Source organism: Dama dama, chromosome 9 (genome assembly GCF_033118175.1).
Source record: "Dama dama isolate Ldn47 chromosome 9, ASM3311817v1, whole genome shotgun sequence".
NCBI classification, from domain to species: domain Eukaryota; kingdom Metazoa; phylum Chordata; class Mammalia; order Artiodactyla; family Cervidae; genus Dama; species Dama dama.
In genome coordinates this window covers 17,794,265-17,820,418 of record NC_083689.1, presented here as the reverse complement: position 1 = coordinate 17,820,418, position 26,154 = coordinate 17,794,265, and the positions used below count along the sequence as shown (strand labels likewise).

At 38.8% G+C, this 26,154-nt stretch overlaps 1 protein-coding gene across 5 annotated transcripts; it reads left to right on the top strand.

Annotated features, from left to right (window-relative positions):
* Positions 1-1,214: 1,214 nt before the first annotated feature.
* LOC133061911 (zinc finger protein 699) lies at positions 1,215-25,028 on the top strand. 5 transcript variants are annotated; one of them, XM_061150226.1, is made up of 8 exons: positions 1,384-1,814; positions 7,614-7,666; positions 8,879-9,005; positions 17,162-17,345; positions 17,700-19,078; positions 20,952-21,031; positions 21,653-21,689; positions 22,253-25,028. In XM_061150226.1, the coding sequence occupies exons 2-6, from the start codon at positions 7,619-7,621 to the stop codon at positions 21,011-21,013; spliced, it is 1,800 nt and encodes a 599-aa protein (XP_061006209.1). In that variant the 5' UTR covers positions 1,384-1,814; positions 7,614-7,618; the 3' UTR covers positions 21,014-21,031; positions 21,653-21,689; positions 22,253-25,028. The 5 variants fall into 5 exon arrangements, with proteins under 5 accessions (XP_061006206.1, XP_061006209.1, XP_061006208.1 ...); XM_061150225.1 differs by having other exon boundaries at positions 21,653-25,028; XM_061150223.1 differs by lacking the exon at positions 1,384-1,814 and adding an exon at positions 1,215-1,266 and having other exon boundaries at positions 17,700-21,031; positions 21,653-25,028.
* Positions 25,029-26,154: the final 1,126 nt, after the last annotated feature.

The window sequence follows — 26,154 nt, the reverse complement described above, 5'->3', positions numbered from 1 at the left end:
AATAGGAGTGTTTCAGAGATTAGTACAAGGAATGAGTAAGCTCTTGACTATGAAATCTGCAACAGTGGGTCATAGTGCTTCTAGTTCTTCGAGATTTGTTGTTCAGTTGGTAAGTCATGTCTGACTCTTTTGTGATCCCATGGAATATAGCCCACCAGGCCCTTCTGACCATGCGATTTCCCAGGCAAGAATTCTGGAGTGGGTTGCCAGAACTGTGCAATTGCAGAGGCATTGTGGGGTTTATATTGAGTCTATATGGGTCTATAATCTTTCTTTCCCCCACATCTGTAGATGAGACGTCAGTTATTGAGAAAAGTAAATCAGAAAACTGAACTAATTAGTGAGTTGGAGAAACATGAGTGGAGCGTCTTTAAGGGAAGACAACATAAATTAGTATATTGGGACATCAGAGCCTGAGAGATTAAAAAAGGGGAAAAAAGTCTTCCAGGTGAGAATCTAATAGTGGCTCTTCATTGAGTCAAAAGTTCCCATCTAAATCGGCTAGTGGGGATGAAGAACTGAGAAAGATGTGTTGAGGATTTGGGAGAAAAGAGGAGTGGGAGAGAACGTAGAAATATATGGTTGGTAAATCCCACCATTGAGAACTTTTTATTGCTCCAAGAAAGGTTCATGGAAGACTGAGAGAAATTAATGGTGGAGAATATGTCTCTAGTGTCTTAAAAAACTGGATGTTTGATGGCAACTCACAAGTAGAGTTATTTTACTTTGCTGACCCAAAGGTCATTTGTAATGTAAGTTTTAAACATTTTCATACCCTCTTGGTGTATGTGTGTGTGGCATAATATCTTGACATGCAAATAAAGTCTGGGGTGCGGGTTCCATTTTATATCTGCAGAGTGACTATGACAATAGGATAACTGGTTCTGTGGATACCAGTAAGCCTCCTTTTCCAGCTCATCCTGTCTCCCCAGTGGGCTCCTGAACAAAGTAGCCACGGTGGCAGGGATGAAAGTTATGCATGGGCTCAGCAAAAACCTACTACCTCGGGACTTCTCTGGTCCAGTGGTTAAGCATGTGGTTAAGGTTCTGTCTTGCAATGCAGGCAACACAGGTTCAATCCCTGATTGGGGAACTAAGATCCCACAGGGGAATATTCAACTAAGCCACGCCCCTAGGCCTGGTCGCGTCCCAGCTCCGCCCCACAAGCCTAGTCAACCAAGCCCCGCCACGGGTCTGGTCCCGCTCCAGCGTCATCCAACGCCAAGTCGGCTGATCCAGCTCCAAGACGCAGTCGTGCCTCTCTCGGTAGGAAACTAGCACTTCTCCGCTTGCTGCTGGAAGCTGCCACCGCCCTCCCCATTTTCCCAGCTCCTGAGACCCCGCCCCTAACGCTGTACGTGGCTCAGAAACCGGAAGCAGCAGCACGCTTCTGCGCGTGCGCGAGCGGACGGCCTTGTCTTCTTGCATCTCTGTCTAAATCTGATGCAAATTTTCGCCCGAGTTCTGCCCAGCCGGCCCCAAGTCTGGTGCTCGGGAGGTGGAGAACTCGCCCTTGGGATCAGTGGTCAAAAGACTGCCGATTGGGCTTCCCGCCGGGAGCTGCTCCCTGCCGCTCCCGGGGTCTCTAGCAGCCGCGGCTGGTCCCAAACTCACTGAATCAGTAACTCTGTGCGGGTTCAGCAGTCGGGGTGAATCGGCTGCAGGCAAGAGTTGAAGAGCCATTCTCGTACTTAATCGGCCTCCAAAAGCATCCTCTGCTCTTTCCGGAAAGGAAAAGCATCCCTGCCATTCGGTCACGGGGACGTGAGCCTAAGCCTCGTCTCTGATCGGGTTTGTGGATTTCGGTTTGTTTGGTGAGTGTGGGGTGACGTTTGCTTAACTCCGTTCGCATCTCTCCCTTCCAGGTGCAAGAGATACGTTTTAACCTTTGATTTCTTTTTCTCTGACTGTGGGAGTTAGTTTGCTACATTATATTCAGCTACATACTAGTGAACTGATTGCTTAGTATTTTTTTAACGCCCGTTTGCCAGTTGCTGCTCTGAATGTTAGTCATTCATCCATAGAATTTTTTGAATTTCACACCGCAAGTGTGATCATATGCCAGTTTTAGCGTTTTCTTTTTTATTCCTTGTACCTTATGTATTTGTTTATTTAGTGCATTTGCCAGGACTTTCAGTTCAATGTAGAAAGCATATAAATTGCATCCTTGCCTTGTTCCTGATCCCAGAGGGAACTCTGTCATTTCATTATTAAATAGGATGTTTGCTATAGGTGTTTGTAGATTATATATATATATATATATATATATATATATATATATATATACTAATTAAAGCCTATTTCCTTCTAGTCCTAGTGGGTTAAATTATTATCATCAATGGACATTGATAGAAATCAGTCACTGTTTTGTATTGAAGGGGATGAGTCATATGATCTTTTTCTATTGATGTGAATTATATTTATCGTTTTAACTATATAAATCATTTTAACCACCCATCATTCCTAGGAGGAAATGAACTTAGTTTGTGATTACTATCTTTATTATTCATTCCTGGACTGTACTTAATATTTTAATATTTTGCCCCTGTGTATACAAATGAGATCTTTCATATATGTGTGTGTGTGTGTGTGTGTGTGTGTACATGTACATAAATACACATATATTTGAGTTTTGAGTCCCTTTCTCATCTTGGAAATACACAGGAAAACACCCCCTCAACAACAAAGAAATGGAATTATGAATCCTTTACTTATTTGGTGAATCTGTCTGTAAAAGTCTGTAGCTTCTGTTTCCTTTGTAGATACGTTCTAAACTGCTAATTTTTTTTTCCTTTAATGACTGGATGTAAACAGGTTTTGTATTTATAGTTTTATTTTGTTAACTTTTTTCACTTAATTTTTTAAAAATTGAAGTATAGTTGATTTACAATGTTGTCTTGATTTCTGCTCTGTAGCAAAATGACTTATATATGTATACACATTCTTTTTTTTATATAGTATATTTTTTCATTATAGCCTATCCCAGGATATTGAGTATAATTCCCTTTGCAATGCAATAGGACTTTGTTGTTTATCCATTCTATAGTTTGCATCTACTAATTCCAGACTCCTAGTCCATCCCTGCCCTATCTCCTCTCCCCTTTGGTAACCACAAATCTGTTCTCTATTATCTGTTGAGTCTTTTTCCATTTTGTAGATCGGCTTGTTTGTGCCACATTTTAGATTCCTCATATAAATGATATCATATGGTATTTGTCTTTAACTTTCTAACTTACTTTACTTAGTGTGATGATTTTTGGCTGTACCCGTGTTGCTGCAAATAGCATTATTCCTTTTTTTTTTTTTTTAATGACTGAGTAGTGTTCCATTTTCTATATGTACCACATCTTCTTTATCCATTCCTCCACTGATGGATATTTAGGTTGTTTACCTGACTTCACTGTTGTGAATAGTGCTGCTTTGAACATAGGGATGCATGTATCTTTTTGAATTGCTTTATTCCAGATATATGCCCGGGAGTGGGATTTTTGGATCATATGGTAGTTCTGTGTTTAGTTTTTTAAGGAACCCTACATACTGTTCTCCACAATGGTTGTACCAATTTACACTCCTACCAACAGTGTAGGAGGGTTCCCTTTTTTCCATGGGAGAGAGTGTGTTCTAATTTCTTTGATTTACATGCAGCTGTCCAGCTTTCCCAGCACCACTTGCTGAAGAGATGGTCTTTTTCCCATTGTATATTCTTGCCTCTTTTGTTGATGATTAATTAACCATAGAAGTATGGATTTGTTTCTGGGCTCTCTGTTCTGTTCCATTGATCTGTATGTCTGTTTTGTTTTTTTGTGTGTGTGTGCAAATACCACACTGTTTTGAATACTGTAGTTTTGTAGTATTGTCTGAAGCCTGGGATGGTTATGCTTTTTGCTTTGTTCTTCTTCCTCAGGACTGCTTTGGCAATTCTGGGTCTTTTATGATTTCATACAAATTTTAATATTATTTGTTCTAGTTCTGTGAAAAATGTCATGGGTAATTTGATAGGGATAGCAATAAATCTGTAGGTTCCTTTGGGTAGTATTGCCATTTTAGCTTTTCTGATTCTTTTTTAAGTTTTTAAAAATATCACTGGTGGTGGTTTAGTCACTAAGTAGTGTCTGACACTTGTGACCTCTTGGGCTGTAGCCTGCCAGGCTCCTCTGTCCATGGCATTCTCCAGGCAAAAGTACTAGAGTGGGTCTCCATTTCCTTCTCCAAAAAATATCATTAATTTTGTCATATATGTGTGTATATATATATATTTACACCTTTATGCCATTCTTTTTCTGCCATTATACGTCAATGGTTAACTTATCGTTACTGATTTTTCTTCTATAGGAATTGATGAGATTTATAAATACAATTAACCCTTGAATAACATGGGTTTGAAATGCTTGTGTCCAGTTATATACAGATTTTTTTTTTCCACTATTAAATACCGCAAATACTACAGGATGGGCCATTGGTTGAATCCTTGGATACTGAGGGCTGACTATGAGTTAAACTCAGATTTTCCACTGCTGGAGGGTTTGTACCCCAACCCCTGCAATTGTTTGACAGTCAGTTGTGCATAAATATAATATATGTGCCACACCAGCTGTTGATTTCTTGTGTTATTTGAAACAGTTGTTCTATTTATTTATTATTAAAAAATTATTTTTGGCTGCAGTGGGTCTCCATTGCCAAGCGTGGGTTTTCTTTAGTTGTAGCGAGTGGGGGCTACTCTTTGCAGTGTGTGGGCTTCTCATGGTGGTGGCTTCTCATTGCAGAGCACAGACTCTAGGTGTGCGGGCTTCAGTAGTTGCCACTTGTGAGCTGAGTAGTTGCAGCGTGAGGGCCCTGGAGTGCTGGCTCAGTAGTTGCGGTGCACAGCTTGGTTGATCTGTGGCATGTAAAATCTTTCTGGACCAGGGATCAAACCCCTGGCCCCTGCAGATTCTTAACCACTGGGCCACCAGGGAAGTCCTAAAGCAGTTTTAATTTCCTGCTTCTACCCTGTCACATAAGTGGTCCTGACTTGCTAAAGATAAATGTGTGTGTATCTCCTTATCCCTATAATGTGATATATTTTTATATAGCATATACCATCACCTGATAATATTTTGTTAATTTACTGGTCCTCTTTAAAATAATTTTAAGACCCAAGCACTTTAGGATTTTTCTGTTTTGTTCAGTGCTGTGTCTCCCCTGACTGCACATAGTTGGGCAGGGCAAATATTACCTGAATAAACATGAGATGAAGGAGTAGGAGGTAGAGAACTTAAGGGGAGCATCCTTGTTGAAGACATAGGGCTTAGTCCAGAGAAGGAGCTCAAGGGCAGGAATAGAGATGCAAATGTAGAGGATGGACTTGTGGACACAGTGGAGGAAGGAGACAGTGGGATGAATTGCCAGAGTAGCATTGACATATGAATGCTACCATGTGGACAATAGATAGTAGAAAGCTGCTGTGTAGCACAGGGAGTCAGCTTGCTGCTGTGTTCCAACCTAGAGGGGTGGGATGGACATGGCTGAGAGGGATACTCAAGAGGGAGAGAATATATGTAATTTATAGCTGATTCACAGCTATATTGTTGTATATATACTGTTGTATAGAAGAAACCAACATAACATTGTAAAGCATTTGTTGTTCTGTCACTAGTGAAAGTCACTCAGCCGTGTCCAACTCTTTGCAACCCCATGGACTATATAGTCCATGAAATTCTCCAGGCCAGAATACTGGAGTGGGTAACTGTTTCCTTCTCCAGGGCATCTTCCCAACCCAGGGACTGAACCCAGGTCTCCCCCACATTGCAGGCAGATCTTTACCAGCTGATCTACCAGGGAAGCATTCAGTCGCTAAGTTGTGTCCAACTCTGCAACCCTATGAACTGCAGCATGCCAGGCTTCCCTGTCCCTCAGTATCTCCTGGAGTTTGCTCTAACTCATGTCCACTGAGTCGGTGATGCCATCCAGCCGACATCCATCTTCTGTCATCCCCTTCTCCTCTTGCCCTCAATCTTTCTCAGCCTCCAAGTCTTTTCCAATGAGTTGGTTCTTTGCATCAGATGGCCAAAGTATAGAAGGTTCAGCATCAATCCTTCCAATGAGTATTCAGGGTTGATTTCCTTTGGGATTGACTGATTTGATCTCCTTTCTGTCCAAGGGACTCTGAAAAATCTTCCCTCCAATTAAAAATAAATTAATAAAAAAAGAGAAGGAACTCAAAGATAAAACAGTCGAAGGGAATACCTCATTTGTTTACTCTCCATAGTGTGCCCGATAGCATTCTAGGCTAGAGCCCAGTAATGTTAGGGCATAAGGACCTCACTGACAAGTAAATTATAAGGTATATATTCAGAAACACGCTCTATGGGCATTTAGCTTTGAAGGTAAATACACCTGGATACACACCTTCCCTCAGCAGCTTTCTAATTGGATAACATTGAGCACACGTCTAAGTGACTAAGTTTCTATTGGCTCTACAATACATATTTGGTCCACTGAAGTGAAAGAGACTGCTGTGTTTGCATTATTTGAAATTCATGCACTAGTACTGTGGATGCCACTGTCAGAGATGACACATATATGCCAACTTCACTTCAGGTGTTCTTGTTCAGCTGTGACTATACCTCCTGTACAGGCAGAATTTAACATGAGATGTCTTCTCTGCCACCTGCATGTGAAATTCAGTCAGTTGTGCTGTTTCTCAAAAACCAGGTTTTGGAGACCCTGCAGCCCTTGGAGGGGAAGGATCTCGTAGTCAAGAGATTGAGTGGTAATACATGTTGGCCTGCCAGGCAGTGCAGAAATAAATATTGGGTGTGGAAGCCCTGGAGATCTGGCATACAAGTCACACTTTCCTTTGAGATGGAGTGTATATTTTTACTACTAAAGGCATTCGCTTGTATTTTTAATGTTTTCATTATCATGGGCAGATTGACAGCTAAATTTTTTTAGACTCCGGCTGACTCACTTACAAAATGGACTCTAAAACCTTTTTTTTCAAATGATCTACAAGAGTGAGAGGACTGTTTCTAGCTCTCGAGGAGATAAAATTGCTCCAATTAAAGAAAAAAACTTTTTATTTTGTATTGGGGTGAAGCTAATTAACAACGTTGTGATAGTTTCAGGTGAGCAGGGAAGGCACTCAGCCATATATATACATGCATCCATTCTTCCCTAAACTCCCCTCCCATCCAGGCCTCCACATAACATTGAACAGAGTTCCGTGTGTTACACAGTAGGTCCTTGTTGGTTATCCACTTTAAATATAGCAGTGTGTACATGTCCATTCCAAACTCCCTAACTATCCCTTTCCCCTATCCTTCCCCCTGGCAACCATAAGCTCCTTCTCTATGTCTGTGAGTCTCTTTCTATTTTGTAAGTAAGTTACTATTGTTTTTTTCTTGCTCCATTTTTTTCACAAGATCAATGTGTATTTGCTTGGGTGTGCAGGGGCTTTGCACGTGTGTGTGTGTGTGTGTGTGTGTGTATTTTGAGGAGAATGATCACTCATAACAGATGTGCTGCCAAATCCACAGTCTTGATTGTGGACACTGTGGGGACACCCAGATTCTCATGTCTTCTTTCTCCTGCCTCAGCTGTAACATCTCAATACTTTTTCTTTCTTCATGAAGGGAACATGGAGGAAGAGAAAACAGCTGCCGAGTTACGGAAAAATGTGATACAAGTAAGTAAGAGCTAATAATTCTCCAAAAGAATGTTTCAATTCCATCAGGTTATCTATGTCCTAAATTTAGAGCAGAGGTCAACAACCTCTTCCTACATTGGGTCACATAGCAAGCATTTTAGACCATAGTTTCTGTTTTATTCAGTTCTGCCATTTTATTGTTTTTTGTTTGTTTTGGGCAGCTTGTGGGATCTTATTTCCCTGACCAGGGATTGAACCTGTGCCCTCAGCAGTGGAAAGCATGGAGTCTTAACCACTGGACTGCCAGGGATTTCCCATCAGTTCTGCCATTTTAGTGTGAAAGCAGCCATATACAGTGTATAAACAAATGTTTTATTGTATCCCAGTAAAAGTTTATGTATATAAACAAGTGATAGACTGATTTTAGATCATTTTCTATAATTTACAGCCCCTGGGCCTAGAGTGTAAGAAAATATGACTGACTGTGGGCCTGGGTTGAATGTTGTGCTTCTTGCTGGCTTCTGGGCCCCAGGTATATGGGGGAAAAAAAAGAAAAAGAAAAGGTCCTTGTCCCTTGGGGATTTAAGCTTCATCCAAATTTTATCTAGTGTTTTGTGTTGTGCTGATTGCCATGGTGGGGAATAAGGAAGCAGGTGAACTTGTTTCTGTAACAAGGAATTTTTTTTTAAATGGTTTTTTTTGTTACAATAATTTTTCTGTTTTACAGTAGAATGTTTTGTTACAGTTGTTTTTTCTGTTTTCTGTTTTGGTTTTTTGGCCCCAAGGCATGTGGGATCTTAGCCCCTCAACCAAGGATTGAACCTGCATCCCCTGCATTGGAAGATACAGTCTTAAGCCCTGAACCTCCAGGGAAGTCCCTCTAACAAGGGATTTTTGCTTCTTTCAATGTGGAAATTGTCATTTCATTTTTAGAGCATTTCTCTCATATCTGCAATATGCTCTGGATGTTCTTATTATAAGAGTGGAATTGGTCACCATCAAATAGTGTAAAGATATAGTGTTTCAAAAATGTTGTTAAATCTATGAAACAGAATTTGATTAGTCAGGATGCTTAGATAGAATGAGAAAGATCTAATGACTGAATCCTAGGGTAGATATTTGTGAGAAAAGAACCTTCTGAATCTCCTGTGAGTTGATTCTCAGTTCCCCAGTGGTGTCAGCCTCATTCACCCTCCTGCACATGCTGGGAGAGTTGGTACCTTTCTGAACAAAGTATGTGGAATGTTTTAGGACACAGTGGTCTTTGAAGATGTGGCTGTGGATTTTACCCAAGAGGAGTGGGCTCTGCTGGATCTCGCTCAGAGAAACCTCTACAGAGATGTGATGCTGGAAAACTTCCGGAACCTGGCCTCATTAGGTAAGAATGGCAACGTTCCTCCAACATTCTGTTATTTAGAAAACAGCTTTATCTTATAAATTGCTCTTGTTCTAGGATTTGGGTTGAAAAACTGGAATAAATTGCTAAATAAGACAGACATGGTCACTGACACCAAGGAGCTTATAGTCTAGTGGCTTCACCATGAAAATAAACATGTGTATTGTTAAAATAGTTCACCAATATAAAACAAGCAAAAGAATTAGTGAAAATTTCCTTACCCATTTTGCCATTGGCACGGAATGCAGAGTTTTCATCTTCTCAGGGTTGTAAAGTTTTCATTTTCTCTCAGGGTACTGACAGCTTTATTTTTCTTCATTCAGTCATTCTTTCATTCTTTTTTTTCCATTTATTTTTATTCATTGGAGGCTAATTACTTTACAATATTGTAGTGGTTTTTCATTCTTTCATTCTTTAAGCATTTTTTTTGAGGAAGAACTTGTATCAAACCTTTTTGAATATGTACTATAGACAGTAAGATGTCATTGTATTCAAAATGCTTCAGTAATGGAGAAGATAAATATGAAATTAACATGAAGAAAAGAAAGAAAATAAACATATATATTGAACCTGCTTTTCCTTTTTCTTGTGGTCAGAATCCTCAAGGAGGCTTATTAAGTGTGTATAGTGTGGGCACAGACTTCAGGGGTCACTTTGGGGGACAGGGAGAAAATTGGTGGTTTGGGACCTTTTGAGAATTTTACTGCTGTTAATTCCCTGTACCCAAAGACCACCAGTTTAACAAGTTGGGTTTATTCCTTGGAGCGGTCAGGGAGAAGCACATGTCATGGGGAACAATGCAGTGTGTTAGAAAGTAAATATTATAGGATTTAATACTTAAGTCAAATAATTTGGGGGTAGGTCCATGAAAACAAGCTGTTCCATTTTCCTAGGCCTTCCATAACAAAGTGCCACAAACTGGGTAGCTAAGAACAACAGAAGCTTATTCTTTTACTTTTTAAAAAACTTCCTCTACCTCTACTCCCCAGTCTTATTCTGTAGCTAGACAACTATTTTATTTATCTAGGCTGTGCTGGGTCTTCCTTGCTGCACTTGGGCTTTCTCTAGTTGCAGTGAGTGGGGCTACTCTTTGTTGGGGTGCCTGGGCTTCTCACAGTGGTGGCTTCTCTTGTCAGGGAGCCCAGGCTTTAAGGTGCGAGGGCCTCAGTAGTTGTGGTGCATGGGCTTAATTGCTCCACGGCATGTGGAATCTTCCTGCACCAGGGATTGAACATGTGTCTCCTGCCTAGGCAGGCGTCTTCTATACCACCTGTACCACTAGGGAAGTGTGAAATTTATTCTTCTAAATTTCAGGAGATTGGCAGTCTGAAATCAAGGTGTCATGGTCCTTCTGAAGGCTCAGGAAAAATCCCTCCTTGTCTCTTCCTAGCCTTTGGTTGTTGCTGGCAGTCCTTGGTTGGTAGCCACATCACTCTAATCTCTGCCTGCATCTTCATAGGGCCTTTGTCCTTTGTCTCTACATCTTTCTGTCCTTGTAAGGACCCCAGTCATTGCATTTAGGGCCTACCCCAATCGAATATAACTTTATGTTAACTTGATTACATCTGCAAATGTCTATTTCCAAATAAAGTAATGTTCTGAATTCTGGGTGGACATGGATTTCCACCCCACCCCCCCCCCCCCCCCCCCGGGTATACTCTATTTTTCTTAGAGCAGTTTATAGGCTCACAACAAAATTAACTGGCAGGTACAAAGATTTTCCATAAATGCACTGCCTTCTACCAAAGTGGTATATTTATTACAGTTGATGAACCTATATTGCCACATCATTATCACGGTAAATCTCAAGTTTATATTTGTGTTCACTTTCGTTGTATCTTTTTACAGTTTAGACAAATATGTGATGACATTTACACCATTATGGGCTTCCCTGGTGGCTCAGTAGTAAAGAACCCTCCTGACAATGCAGCAGATGTGCAGTTTGGATCGCTGGGTTGGGAAGATCCTCTGGAGTAAGAAATGGCAAACCACTCTAGGATTCTTGTCTGGGAAATCCCATAAACAGAGGAGTCTGGCAGGCTATATAGTCCATGGGGTCATGAAAGAGTAGGACACAACTGATTGACTAAACAACAATAAGCACCCACCATTATAGTATCATAAAGTAATTTCACTACTCCTAAAAATTCTTTATCCCCCTCCACCCCAATTTTTCTCTCCTTCTCTCCCAACTCCTGGCAGCCACTGATCTTTTTACTGTTCTCATAGTTTTGCCTTTTCCAGAATGTCATGTAGTTGGAATCATACAGTATATAGCCTTTTCAGATTGACTATTTTCACTTACTAATATGCATTTAATGCTCTTCCATTTCTTCATGGCTTGATGGCTGATTTCTTTTTAGTGCTGAGTAATATTTTGTTGTGTGGATGTACAATACCAGTCTGTTTATCCATTCACTCACTGAAGAACACCTTGATTACTTCCTGCTGCTGCTAAGTCACTTCAGTCGTGTCCGACTCTGTGTGATCCCATAGATGGCAGCCCACCAGGCTCCCCTGTCCCTGGGATTCTCCAGGCAAGAACACTGGAGTGGGTTGTCATTTCCTTCTCCAATGTGTGAAAGTGAAAGTGAGATCGCTCAGTTGTGTCCGACTCTTAGCGACCCCATGGACCGCAGCCTACCAGGCTCCTCCATCCATGGGATTTTCCAGGTAAGAGTACTGGAGTGGGGTGCCATTGCCTTCTCCGTGATTACTTCCAGGCTTTGGCAATTATGATTAAAACTGCTATAAACATCCACATGAAGGTTTTTGTGTAGATGTGTTTTTAACTCCTTTTGGTAACTTCCAAAGAGCATGATTGCTTGCTTATATGGCTAAGAGTATGTTTACTTTGGTAAGAAACTGCCAAATTGTTTTCCCAAGTAGCTGTACCATTTTGCATTCCCACCAGTTCCATATCCTCACCAGGACTTGGCTATTCTTTTAGGTATGTAGTGGTGTCTCATTGTTTTGATTTGCATTTTCCTGATAACATGTAATGTGGAACATCTTTTTTTTCATATGCTTATTTGCCATCTATCTATCTTCTTTGTAAGGCATCTGTTAAAGTCTTAGGCCCATTAAAAAAAAACTTAAAAAAATATTTATTGAATTGTAGTTGGTTTACAGTGTTGTGTTTAATTTCTGTTGTATAGCAAAATGACTCAGTTATACATATATATATATATTCTTCATATTCTTTTGGAGAAAGAAATGGCAACCCACTCCAGTATTCTTGCCTGAAGAATTCCATGAACAGAGGAACCTGGCAGTATATAGTCCATGGGATTGCAAAGAGTCAGACAAAACTGAACGACTAACACTTTTCACTTTCTTTTCCACTATGATTTATCACAGGATATTAAATATATTTCCCTGTGCTATACGGCAGGACCTTGTTTATTTATTCTATATATAATAGTTTGCATCTGCTAATCCCAGACTCACAATCCACTCCTTGCCCTTGACACCCACGAGTCTGTTCTCTGTGTCTGCGAGTCTGTTTTTGTTTTGTAGGTATGTTCCACTTGTGTCGTATTTTAGATTCCACATATTAAGTGATATCATATGGTATTTGTCTTTCTCTTGTTGACTTACCTTGCTTAGTATGATAATCCCTAGGTCCATCCATGTTGCTGCAAATGGCATTATTTCTTTTAATGGCTGAGTAATATTCCACTGTATATGCATACTGCATCTTCTTTATCCATTCATCTGTTGATGGACATTTGAGTTGTTTCCATGTCTTGGCTATTGTAATAAATAGTGCTGGTTTGAATGTTGGGGTGTATGTATCTTTTAGAATTATAATTTTGTCTGGGTATATGCACAGGAGTGGGATTGCTGGATCATATGGCAACTGTACTTTTTGTTTCTTGAGGAACCTCCATACTGTTTTCCATAGTGACTGCACAAGTTTACATTCCCACCAACAATGTAGGTGGTTGTTCATTTGCTAAGTCATATCTGACTCTTTGTGACCTCATGGACAGTAGCACCCCAGGCTTCACTACCTTCACTATCTCCTGGATAGTGTAGGAGGGTTTCCTTTTCTCTATACCCTCTCCAGTGTTTGTTATTTGTAGACTTTTTAAAATTAATTAATCTTTTTATTGAAGGTTAATTGCTTTACAGAATTTTATTGTTTTCTGTCAAACTTCAACATGAATCAGCCATAGGTATACATGTATCCCCTCCCTTTTGAACCTCCCTCCCATCTCCCTTCCTATCCTACCCCTCTAGGTTGATACAGAGCCCCTGTTTGAGTTTCCTGAGCCATACAGCAAATTCCTGTTGGCTGTCTATTTTACATATGGTAATGTAAGTTTCCATGTTATTCTTTGCATACATATTTGTAGACTTTTTAAATAATCACCATTTTGACTGGTGTGAGGTGGAACCTCGTTGTTTTGATTTGCATTTTTTAAATAATTAGTGATGATGAACATCTTTTCTTGTGCCTGTTGGCCATTTGTATGTCTTCTTTAAGAGAGAAATGTCTAGGTCTTCTGCCTGTTTTTCAATTTTGTTGTTGTTATTGAATTGTAGGAGCTGTTTGAGTTAAGGAGCTTAATTTTAGAAATTAAGCTCTTGTCAGTTGCATCATTTGCAGATATTTTCTCTCAGTCTGTAGGTTGTCTTTTTGCTTTGTTTGTGGTTTCCTTTGCTATGCAAAATCTTGTAAGTTTGACATGGTCCCACTTGTTTATTTTTGCTTTTATTTCTCTTGCCTTGGGAGACTGGCCTAAGAAAACATTGGTATGATTTATGTCAAAGAGTATTTTGCCTGTGTTCTCTTATAGGAGTTTTATGGTGTCTTGTCTTTTAAGCCATTCTGAGTATAGTTTTGTGTATGATGTGAGGGTGTGTTGTTGATTCCTTGATACACATGCAGCTGTCTAGCATTCCCAACACCACTTGCTGAAGAGACTTTTTCTCCATTGTATATTCTTACTTTGGCCTATTTTAAAAAATTCAAGTTATTTTCTTATTGTTGAGTTTTAAGACTTCCGTGTATATTTTGGATAATAGTTCTTTATCACACATGTCTTTTGCAAATATTTTCTCCAAGTTTGTGGCATGTCTTTTCATTTTCTTGACAGTGTTTTACTCAGAGCAAAAATTTTTAGTTTTAATGAAGACCAGCTTATCAGTTCTTTCTTTCATGAATTGTGCTTTCCAGGTTACTTGTTGGCTTTAAAAATAATAAGTTATTTTACCAACAAAAAATGGTTTACTTGGGAATAGCAGGGGAATTGCAATTTGAGATAAGAAAGCTATAACAAAAGCCATAGGCAAGTCCACAGAACAATGGAGAAGAATGTAATTTTGTAGAGAAAAATGAGGAAATTGGGAGAGGTTGTTTTGGATGAAAGTCCACTGGATAAAGGTGAAAGTTCAGGGTGATGATGGCTGAGTTGCTGGAGTAGTGATTTCTGATAGGAGATGTGATGTACATCTTTTCCTGTTAGGATTGTAGTTGGTGATTCTTGGGGTCTCTGATGGACAATTCTCCCTGTAATTAATGTTGTAAAGAATTAGATGAAAGCTTCCTCTTCTGGCCTCTCAACTCCATTTTAGTGAAGTTTTCTTTGATTAATTTTCACATATCTAACAAATCACTAGATCTTAGGGCATCTATATTTTTTCCCTGTTATCTTTTAGGAATTCCATAGTTTTACGTTTTACATTTAGATTTCTGACCCATTTTGAGCTAATTTTTTACTCTCTATTGAGGGACCCCAAGTTGTCCCAAAGCCCTGAATGCCTCCCTGTGTATTTTGAGTTAATTTTTTGCAAGTCTATATCAAGATTTTTTTTTTAATGTACCTTAATGTCTAGTAGTTGTTTTAGCACCATTTGTTGGAAAGACTTGTTTTTTTCTCTATTGCATTGCCTTTGAGCCTTTGTCAAAGAAAAGTTGACTATATTTATGTGGGTCTATTTCTAGACTCTCAATTCTGTTCCATTGGTCTATTTAGATATGAATTTTTGAGGGCCACTGTCACCCCAGTTCACAGATGGTCATTTTAGATGGGATGCTGACAGAAAGCAGGGGAAATTCTAGTAATACTTTGTCTCTAGGCTAAATCATGAAGTTGCCTTATTTTGTTTCATTTTATCATGGTATTAGAGTAACCTTGTCTAAGATTGGTATTTGGAGATTATTTATCTTCAACAGGAGAACAAAATATCCTGCCTGTGAGTATTGGACCAGCTTCTAATAATATTGAGGTCTATGTGTGAATATCAGATCAGTTCTATTCATCAGACTGCCCCTTCCCCTTAGAAGATAAATTAGATATTTTGTTGCAGTTAAACTCACACTTGTGAAACAGTTCACCTCAGATTGGGACTTGAACCCACGTGCCAGAGCTTGAACTCAAGTGCCAGGACATGAGCTTGGCCAAAATCCAGTTTGGGACTTAAACTCATGAGGCTGGAACTTAAGCCTGGCCAAAACCCATGGTCTTCCAACTGAGATCACACACCTGATTTCTGGACTTAATAAAGGTCAGATTCTTTGTATCTCAGTGCAAAAGGAACAGCAAGAAGCAAACTGATAGGCAAAAAGTAGATTTATTAACATAGGATGCTTGTAAGAGATGTAAGTGGATAGGTGAGGGAGCCCTGCACTGAGGATTAAATGGGCTATAATTTTACTGTCAAAGGAAAGTGGGGGAGGGGAAAGGGCTGCCTTCTTTGAGTTGATTTCAGGCTTACATCACTAGCTTCTCCTTTGTATCAAGCAGCAGAATGTCTGACCCTGTGTGGTCAAACTAGAATTGTCATGTGTGCATGCATGCTCAGTCATGTTTGACTCTTTGAGATCCCATAGACTGTAGCCCACCAGACTCCCCTGTCCATGGAATTTTCCAAGTAAGAATAGTGAAGTGGGTTGCCATTTTCTACTTCAGAGGATCTTCCCAGCATTGAGGTTGAACCTGCAAATCCTGCTTTGGCAGGCAGAGTTTTGACCACTGGTGCCACATTGTCATAGCACTTATTCAGATCACTAGAAGGATGGTGACATTTTTCTTTCACCTGATGACCTGGGGCATATCTTGTGCTTTTATAAGTGGCATTATAGTTAAACAAGCCTGCTTTGTTCCACCACGGTCTAATAGCTTTTTGGGCATCATTAACTTCCACTAGTCTCTCAAAGTTCCCTAGGTTTCCCTATTTACCTATAATCCACTACTGGGACTTCTGTATAACTATCCTATCCTGTATAACTATCCTATTCTATCCCTATCACTTTCTTTAAAGTATCAGAAGAGCAGTTTTTGCTCTGTTTCATAGAAATATTTGTGGTAACTCATTGTTTTCCCTCATGATATACCTTTCTGTGTGGACAGGGTATCCATTACACAAACCCTATCTGATCTCACAGTGGAAACAAGAGGAGGACCTAGAGACAGTGGAGAAAAGACCTATCCAGGGGGAGTATCAGGAAGGCAAGAATACTTGATGTGGTTGGGGGATATTACATTTGGAAAAAATAACATAAAATCAAAATGGAGCTTTGTTTTGTCTGAGGAAGCTGAGCTTCCACAGACACCTTAGATTACTATTTTATTTATTTAAAAAATTTTTATTTTTTACTATGCTGGATCTTCATTGCTTTGCATGGGCTTTTCTCTAGTTGCAGAGTGTGGAGACTGCCCTCTAATTGCAGTGCTTGGACTTAGTATTTGCTGCTTGTGGGCTCGAGGTTGTGGGCTTAGTAGTTATGGCACACTGGCTTAGTTGCTCTGTGGCATGTGGAATCTTCCCGAACCAGGGATTGAACCGGTGTCCCCTGTGTTGGCAAGTGGATTCTTATCCACTGTTCCACCAGGGAAGTCCTTGATTACTATTTTGACTTTCCTTCAGTCCTCTCACCTGTTCCTTGTTCTTGGGAAAGACCACATTTCCTCTTTGTAATGTAGTATTTGGTCTTGTGTGTTTTATTCCATTTCTTTTTGTTTTGTTCTCCTAGTAGTATCTTATTTATGCTACCATCAGTCTCCATCTTCATGGGATTATTTCCTAGTCACTTTACTATTTTGACCATGTGCTTATTAACCAAAGTCATGAGCCAGCCATACTGCCAAAGCCCTTTGCTCATGGGTGCCTTTGTTACTTTGTTTCAGGTTTCAAGATTCAACTTAAAGGTAATGAATCAGTCGTTCCACAAGATACTTGTGGAGAAAAAATATCCAATGAACAGGATATAGTAGGATTCAAAAGGAGTGATTCCTCATTGTCCATTTTACATAAAATCTGGGAATACCATGATATTGATTACCAGAACAAAAACCACGAGAGACATTTGAGGTAAGTGCCATTCATATAAGAGAAAAGTAGTGTCTCAGGAAAGAATCTTAAAATATCACAGAATTAAAAAAAGAAAAATCTAAAACTTAGTCAAAAATTGTAATTTCATAAAGACTTTTCATAAGATATTTTTCTCACAAGTGAGACTTGAGCCCTTCCATGTTTGACACATAAATCATTGAGCAACCATCAGAAAAATCTCATAAGTCAAAAACTCAGTCATAATATTGTCTGTCTTAGAGCACTATGTGAGTACTTTCATCTTATCATTGGATAGGGCAGAAAAACACACATAGTCACTGAAAATGGTAAAAATTTACTTGTCACTAATAATGTGCTTTTTATTTTTGAAAGAAGTCATGGGGTTGAGAACATCTACAAACATAATGAAGAAAATCAGTGTGGACAAACCTTCAGCCAAATTTCACACCTTAATGTACTCAAGAGAACTACTGAAGTAAGAGCCTATGAGTGCCATGCGTGTAAAAAGGCCTTCATAGATCATTTATCCCTGAAGAATCACATTAGGTCTCACACTGGTAGCAAACCCTATCAGTGTAAGGAATGTGGAAAAGCTTTCCATTTTTTTGCTTGTTTTAAGAAGCATATGAAAACTCCCACTGAAGAGAAACCCTACGAATGTAAGGAATGTACCAAAGCCTTCAGTTGTTCTTCCTTCTTTCGGGCACATATGAAGATTCATACAGGAAAGACAAGTTGCGAATGCAGGGAATGTGGGAAAACCTTTAGCTGTTCTTCATCCCTCACAGAACACAAAAGAATTCACAGTGGAGATAAGCCTTATGAATGTAAGGAGTGTGGGAAAGCCTTTAGCTGTTCCTCCTCACTCTCCAAACACAAAAGAATTCACAGTGGAGATAAGCCATATGAGTGTAAGGAGTGTGGGAAGGCCTTCAGTTCCTCCTCTCACCTTATCATACATATAAGAATCCATACTGGAGAAAAGCCTTATGAATGTAAAGAGTGTGGGAAAGCCTTCAGTGAGTCCTCAAAGCTCACTGTACACGTTAGAACACATACAGGTGAGAAACCCTATAAATGTAAGGAATGTGGGAAAGCCTACAACTGTCCATCCTCCTTGAGCATCCATATGAGAAAACATACAGGGGAAAAACCCTATGAATGCCTTGAATGTGGGAAAGCCTTCTATCTTCCCACTTCCCTGAATACACATGTGAAAAATCAGAGTAGAGAGAAACCCTATGAATGTAAAGAATGTGGAAAAGCCTTCAGTTGCCCCTCGTCCTTTCGAGCACATGTGAGAGATCACACTGGAAAGGTGCAGTATGAATGTAAGGAATGTGGGAAAGCCTTCAGTCGTTCCTCATCCCTCACTGAACACTTAAGAACTCACAGCGGAGAAAAGCCTTATGAATGTAAGGAATGTGGGAAAGCCTTCATCAGTTCATCCCACCTGACGGTACATATAAGAACTCACACTGGAGAGAAACCTTATGAATGTAAGAAATGTGGAAAAGCCTTCATTTACCCCTCAGCCCTTAGGATCCACATGAGAACACACACTGGGGAGAAACCCTATGAATGTAAGGAATGTGGGAAAGCCTTTCGCCATTCTTCATACCTGACTGTCCATACAAGGATGCACACTGGAGAGAAACCCTTTGAATGTCTGGAATGTGGGAAAGCTTTCAGTTGTCCTTCATCCTTTCGAAGACATGTAAGAAGCCACACTGGTGAGAAGCCCTATGAATGTAAGGAATGTGGGAAAGCCTTTGTTTGTCCTGCTTACTTTCGAAGGCATGTGAAAACTCACACTAGAGAAAATGTATAAAGTAAGGAATGAGGGAATGTCTTTAATGCTTTTTCAAAGCTTAGGCAGCACATGAGATCTTACACTGTGGAGACACACTATGAATGTAAGAAATTGTCACTCATCTTTTGGAAAAACCCATAACTGAGAGAAACTCTGTGTTTGTAAATCATGTGGTAATATCTCCATGACCATCACTTATTACATTACTTATTATACACATGACTTATTGTATTCTAAGAAAATTCATACTCGAAGCAACGATCAATGCCTCATCCTTAAAGTGGGCTACTGCTGGCTTATTGATTTCCAGTTTTAATTTTCTGATATGAATGTTTAAGGTGGTAAATTTCCTCTAATACCTTTCAGCTCTAGCCACATATGTTTTATTATGAGGTACTTTTATTTTGGTTCAGATGTAAATGTTATTTCTGTTACAGAGTTTTCTGGACCCATCGGGCATTTAAAGTATATTTTTTTATATGTAGGCATGAGTGATCTTTTATTACTATTATTAGTTACTGATTAATCCTCATTGTTCTCTAAGTGTGCAGTCATTGTGGTATCAACATTCCAGTATGTGTAGTTTCTTTTGTAAATGGTAATTTCATTTTGATCTAGTATGGCAGAAACCGGAAATTTTCTACCCACTATTCCTCCCCGCCTCTTTTTTTTTTTTTTTTTTTACAAAAACATTATTAGTTTTTACCATTAAAAGCTTTCCCTGTCTAATAAGTAATCCAGTGGAAATCAATAAGTACAAAAGCCTTGATAGAAGAGTCTCATCTGTTATGGTATTTTTGTATTTTTTTTTTATCCTTGCTTATGACTGGGAATTGGACCCAATGTTTTGAACTTTTATAAAAGAGACCTTGCAACAGGAAAGCTACAAGTAAAGTTGGTTGGGCTGGTTTATGTTGTGGTACTTTGGACGTGGCTGGGACTGCATTTCCCAGAGTCAGTTCTTTATCTAGTTCTAGGTTTGAGTTGTCTAAAATAAGAGTTTGTGTGAGAATTGGAAGGCAGAGGGAAGAAACCATTATTCTGAGTTTGTGGGGCCAACAAGACAGGGAGACCGATGCATGGGGGCCTGGCAAGCTTCAGTTTCCAGCTTTCCCCCTAATTATTGACTCACTGATCTATACTGGCTCAAAGCAGAACACAAAATGCTTGACTTTCATTATCTCAGAGGCAGCCACTCCATAGACACCTCCATAAATTTCTCCATCATGGCCATACATAGCTTCTTGGATTTTTCTGGTAAGTTCTTGCATTGTAATTTTGCTGATATTACAGCCCCTCTGGCACATCTGTTGACTGCATAGAGTTGGCTCCAGTTTGGATCAGGGTTGTTGTCATCTACATGGTCCAAAGTGTGCTAATCTTGTGTACAGCTTGATGAAGTTTTACACTGAAAACTGTGACAAACAGAACTTTTCCAGGATTTCAGAAAGTTCATTCATCTGCTTTCTCAATAATTGCTCTGGGGACTTTACTGGTGGTCCAGTGGCTAAGAATCTGCCTGCCAGTGCAGGGGGCTGGGGTTTGATCCCTGATCAGGGAACTAGATCTCACATGCCACAACTAAAGATCCTCCATACTGCAACTAAGACTTAGTGCAGCCAAATAAATAAATAAAAATAAATAAATATTAAAAAATGTTGCTCCACAATTTTGGCTTTGATTATAATTTATTAAGTTTGCTTGTTCTTGATCTTCATGTAAATGTTAAGATACAATATGTACAGTTACATGTTTGGCTTCTTTTTTCAAATTATAATGTCTAATTTGCCTCTTAATTTCTATTTTGGCAGACTATGAATTTATATCTCTTGTTACATGCTTTGAATATAAGAATGAAATTACTGAATCATAGGATAGACTTTATGTTTAGGTAGGTATTCCAGTTTTTAAAAAACAATTCTACTTATAATCCTAAAAGCAATGATGAAGATCCTAACTGTTCCACATGCTTAATTAGCACTTTCTAATTTTAGCTGTTCAACACAGAATGTACTATTATCTTGTTTCTGGTTTTAATTTGCATTTACCTGATATGTAACAATGGTGAATACTTTCTTTATATGCTTATTGATTATTTGGATATCTGTTTTTTTGTTTTGTTTTGTTTTTATTTTTATTTTTTTTGGCTGTGTGATTTGCAGGTTCTTAGTTCCCTGACCAGAGATTGAACCTGGCCATGATAGTAAAAGCCTGGAATCCTAACCACTAGGCAACCAGACAATTCCCTGGATATCTTCTTTCTGGGGGATACCTGTTGAAGCATTTCACCCATTTTTGGTTCCTTTTCTATTTGAAAGATTTCCTATGGTTGTGTGTGTATGTGTGCTCAGTTGATCAGTCATGTCCAACTCTTTGCAACCCCAGGGACTGTAGCCCTCTAGTCCCCTCTATCCATGGAATTCTCCAGGCAAGAATACTGGAGTGGGTAGCTGTTCCCTTCTCCAGGGGATCTTACTGACCAGAGATAAACCCCAGATCTCCTGTCTTGCAGGTGAATTCTTTGCTGTCTGAGCTACCAGGGAAGTCAGGTAAGCCCTGACTATAGTGAGAATTTATTCATCTTCTATCTGACAGTTTGTATCCTTTGATCAGTATCTCCCCATTTTCCCTACCCCTAGTCCCTGGAGAAACTGGTTGCATGAAATCAGGATTCAATTGTGTAGAGTCCACAGAGATAAGAAAAGATATCTATACCTGTGCCACTGAATGTAGAAGCATGTGAGAATACATAGCTGAGATCTAAAAATATAGAAAATTGTAATTTTTATTGGCCCCATTTTAAAACTAAGAAACTGACATTTCAATAGGCTGGGTAACAAAGTTTTTAGAAACAGTAGGTATTAATAGTTTCAGCTACAATTCATACTTAGGATTACAAGTTGATTCAAAAGAAGAAATATGGGCTTCACTTTCAGAGAGGACTATAAAAGAATTTGGTAGCCATGTCTTAAAACTGTCACTTTTGTGCATGATCAGTCACTCAGTCATGTCCAACTCTTTGTGACCCCATGGACTGTAGCCCACCAGGCTCCTCTGTCCATGGGATTTCCCAGGCAAGAATACTGAAGCGGGTTGCCATTTCCTTCTCCAGGGGATCTTCTGGCCCAGGGATTGAACCCACATCTCCTGTGTCTCCTGCATTGGCAGGAGGAGTCTTTTGCACTACACCACCTGGGAAGCCCTTCCTCTGGTTACTTATCCTTTTAAAATGTATGTATATGTCTCTATCTAGTTACATACATATACATAAAACATCTATTATATATATATGTAAATTATGTATACTATATATACCTGTACTGCAGATAGTTTTTCCCAGTCTCTGGCTTGTCTTCATTCTTTTCATTTTTGTAAACTATAAAGAGAATTAAATAGTTTGATTACAGGAAAATCCTAGGATATAACTAATTGCAGAGATGGCTGGATCCTGGAGCTAAAAAGATGTTAGCTGGATGAATTCTCTCTCCATTCCTTGACTGTGCATCTTTCTGCATTAATTATTCTCCCAGGTGGGCTCTTTCTCTCCACAGTGGCCCTCAGAAGATCCAAGCTGCTTTCTTTCCAGGTTGACGTGTCAGGGAGAAGAGAGTGATTATCATTGTGACCGATTCCAATATGCCTGTTACAGTTCAATCTGATTGGCTTACTTGCCAACTTATCAATTCATTGTGGCCAGAGGAATATGATTCTTTGGTTGGTTTAGGACTGGCTTCTCACTGAATCTTGTTGTTCAATTGCTAAGTTGTCAGAATCTTTGTGACCCAATGGACTGAAGCACACCAGGCTTCCCTGTCCTTCACTATCTCCCAGAGTTTGCTCAAACTCATGTCCATTGAGTTGGTGATGCCATCCAACCATCTCATTCTCTGTCACCCCCTTCTCCTCCTGCCTTCAATCTTTCCCATCATCAGGGTGTTTTCCAATGAATTGGCTCTCTGCATCAGGTGGTCAAAGTATTGGAGCTTCAGTTTCAGTAACGGTCCTTCCAATGAATATTCAGGGTTGATTTTATGATGTATATGGTTAAGGGAGAAGGCAGCAGGGGCAGATAGGGTATAGTAATAGATGTAATAATAACATTAGCCAACACAATATGTTTACTCTGATCTTAGCAGTGGGAGGGAACTATGAAGGCTGGGAACTCTCAGCCAGACATAGTTCAAGAAATCTTTCAGAAAGGTTTGATTATGTTACCATCTCTTTTGATTGCTGAAGATGATTTCTCAGTCTTTACATAATTTTGCAATTATGTACTTGCAATCTAATTTTGCAATTAGATACTTGGTAGCACGAGCCTTCCAACTTTTTTATTCATCAAGATTGTCATTCCTTCTCTATTTCCCACTTGATTCTATATTAATTTTAGGATCTCCTTAGCAATTTTCACAAATCTTTTGGGACTCTGCTTGGAATTGCATTGACTTTATAGAATAACGTGAATAAAATTAATGTCTTTACAACACTAAGTCTTTTAACTGATGAGCCTAATATAATTGTTCATTTATCTAGGTAATTTTTAATTCCTCTTAACTGTTTTTTTTTTTTTTTTGTAGTTTCTATTGTAGAGGTCTTGAATAACTTTATTTCTAGGCTTGTGGTATGTTTTCCTTTGTAAATATTTTTATTTAATTTTTGATTTTGGGGGCTAGCACATAGAATTGCAATTTCCTTTTGTACAGTGATCTTTTATCCATGACATTTATACATTATTTATTCAAATGATTTATGAGTTATTTTGGATTTTTGTTGCATACAATCTTGTCAACACCAATAAAAGAAAGTCTTACTTGATTTCTAAATTTTACCCTTTCTTTTTCTTGCCTCATTGCTTTATAGTAATAAATAGAAATGATTAAAGTGAACATCTTTGCATTCTTCCTGATTTTAGGGGAAAGTGTTCCATATTTTTCCATTAAGTATAATAATAGTTATGTTTTTCATAGATAACTTTTAAAAATGAAAGGAATTCTGTTCTACTATCTATTCCTCAATTGTGAAGATGTTTTTGAAAAACTACCTTGTAACTTAAAAAAGATCTTAATTGGAGGATAATTGCGTTACAATGTTGTGTTGATTTCTGCTGTACAATAACACAACTCATCCATAATCAGCCATAAGTATATATATATGGGAAGAGTTTTTAAAATCATTAATGGATAATGGATTTTACCTAGTGCCTTTTCTGTCTATGTCAGGGTCTTTAAAAATAATTCCTTGGTCTCTTAATGTGGAGAATTAGTACATTCCTTGACTTTCAAGTGGTAAGACAACATGTATTCCTAGAATAAACCATACTTGGGAATGTTATAGATTAGCTTATTAACCTATTCATTTTGCTTGATTCAAAATGCTGTTTAAAAAAATTATTTCTGTGTCTGTGTTAATGAGGTTTGTCTTGTAATTTCTTTTATGTCAGTATGCTTTGTATCAAGTTCATGCTGCCTCATAAAAGTTGGAAACTGTTCTGAAGACTTTATATAGAATCTGAACTATCTACTATCTATTCCTTATATGTTTGGAAGAATTCATCAGGGAATCTATATTTGGGTTTTCTTGACAGGAAGCTTTTGTAAAATCATTTTACTGTTGAATGTGTGTGTGTGTATGTGTGTGTGTAATGCTCAGTTGTGTCCAACTCTTTGCAACCTCATGGACTGTAGCCTGCCAGGTGCCACTGTCCATGGAATTTTCCAGGCAAGAATATTGGAGTGGGTTGCCATTTCCTACTCCAGTGGTGATTTATATTGAATGTATAAATAGACAAAAGATTATTTAAAATTTGTATTTGTTTTGCTATATTGTATCTCTCCATTCCATAACTTTCCAAATTTGTTGGCCTAAAGTTATTAATAAAATCCTATAATTTATTTTTAATGTCTAAAAGCTGTAATGATACTATCTCCTTTTTCATTCCTGATCTTGGTAATTTATGTGGTCCCCCTTTTCTTCTTCTTGGTAGGGATTTAGATATTTTAATTGTTTTTGAAGAACCAACTCTCAGTTTTATTCTACTTATAATTCTTTAATTTTTGGTCTTATTCCTTCTACTGAATTTGGGTTTAATTTTCTCATATTTTCCTAGCTAGTTGTGATAGATGCTTATATCAGTGCCTGTCTTCTGTTTTGTGTAGTTTGCTTATAGAACCATCCCATCAGAATATTCTACTATTAATTATCAGTTGCAATGCATTTGAGATGTATGCAGAGAAACACCTTTATGTGCCTATTGTCATAAGGTCACAGGGTTTCCTTGTTGGAATGGAAAGAAAACTGGTCTAGGAACCAAGGCACCTGATTTCTAGCCTTCACTTTTCAACTCATTACCTCTGTGACCTTAGAAAAAAGTCATTTAAGCTTTCTGGTCCTTAGTTTAGTGCATCAGAAATGCACATAGGAAGTGCTGCTGCAGTGGCTGGGGTGGGACTTCATCCTTCCTGTGCTATCAGAAGCACTTGCTTCTCAGGGACTTCCCTGGTGGTCCATTGGTTAAGACTCTGTGCCCCCAATGCTGGGGGTGTAGGTTTGATCCTTGGTCAGGAAACTAAGACGATTGGAACTAAGATGTCACATGCCATGGGGCCATACCTTCTCTGTCCCATACTGTGGAGAAGTTTAGAAGACTTAAATTTGTTTCAGAGAAGGCTTTGAAGAGAAGGGGCTTATTTGATTTTACAATAAGAGGGAAGAGGTAAGAGAAAAATACTATTTAATATTTCATGAGTTTCACTCTGTGTCATTCACTATCTTAATACTCAAGATATTTCTATATATTAATCTTTTTGATTGTCACAAAAAGTTATGAGGCAGATACTTATCCACTTGATACACATAGTGAAACAGCACACATGAGCTCAAACAATTGGCCAGTGTTATACATGTAGTGAAACTATGTCTGAATTCAGAATTCGTGATTTTTATAACTACACTATATTGCCTCCAGTGACCAAAGAATTCTGAAGAACCAGTTAGAGAAAGCAGGCTTATTTGTGGTTA

What these genes read in the sequence shown, in the direction of transcription:
- LOC133061911 (XM_061150223.1), top strand. Translation starts at nt 7,619, where the DNA reads ATGGAGGAAGAGAAAACAGCTGCCGAGTTACGGAAAAATGTGATACAA. An exon ending in TACGGAAAAATGTGATACAA is followed by an intron (nt 7,667 to 8,878) that starts GTAAGTAAGAGC and finishes GGAATGTTTTAG; the next exon opens with GACACAGTGGTCTTTGAAGA. An exon ending in AACCACGAGAGACATTTGAG is followed by an intron (nt 17,346 to 17,699) that starts GTAAGTGCCATT and finishes TATTTTTGAAAG; the next exon opens with AAGTCATGGGGTTGAGAACA.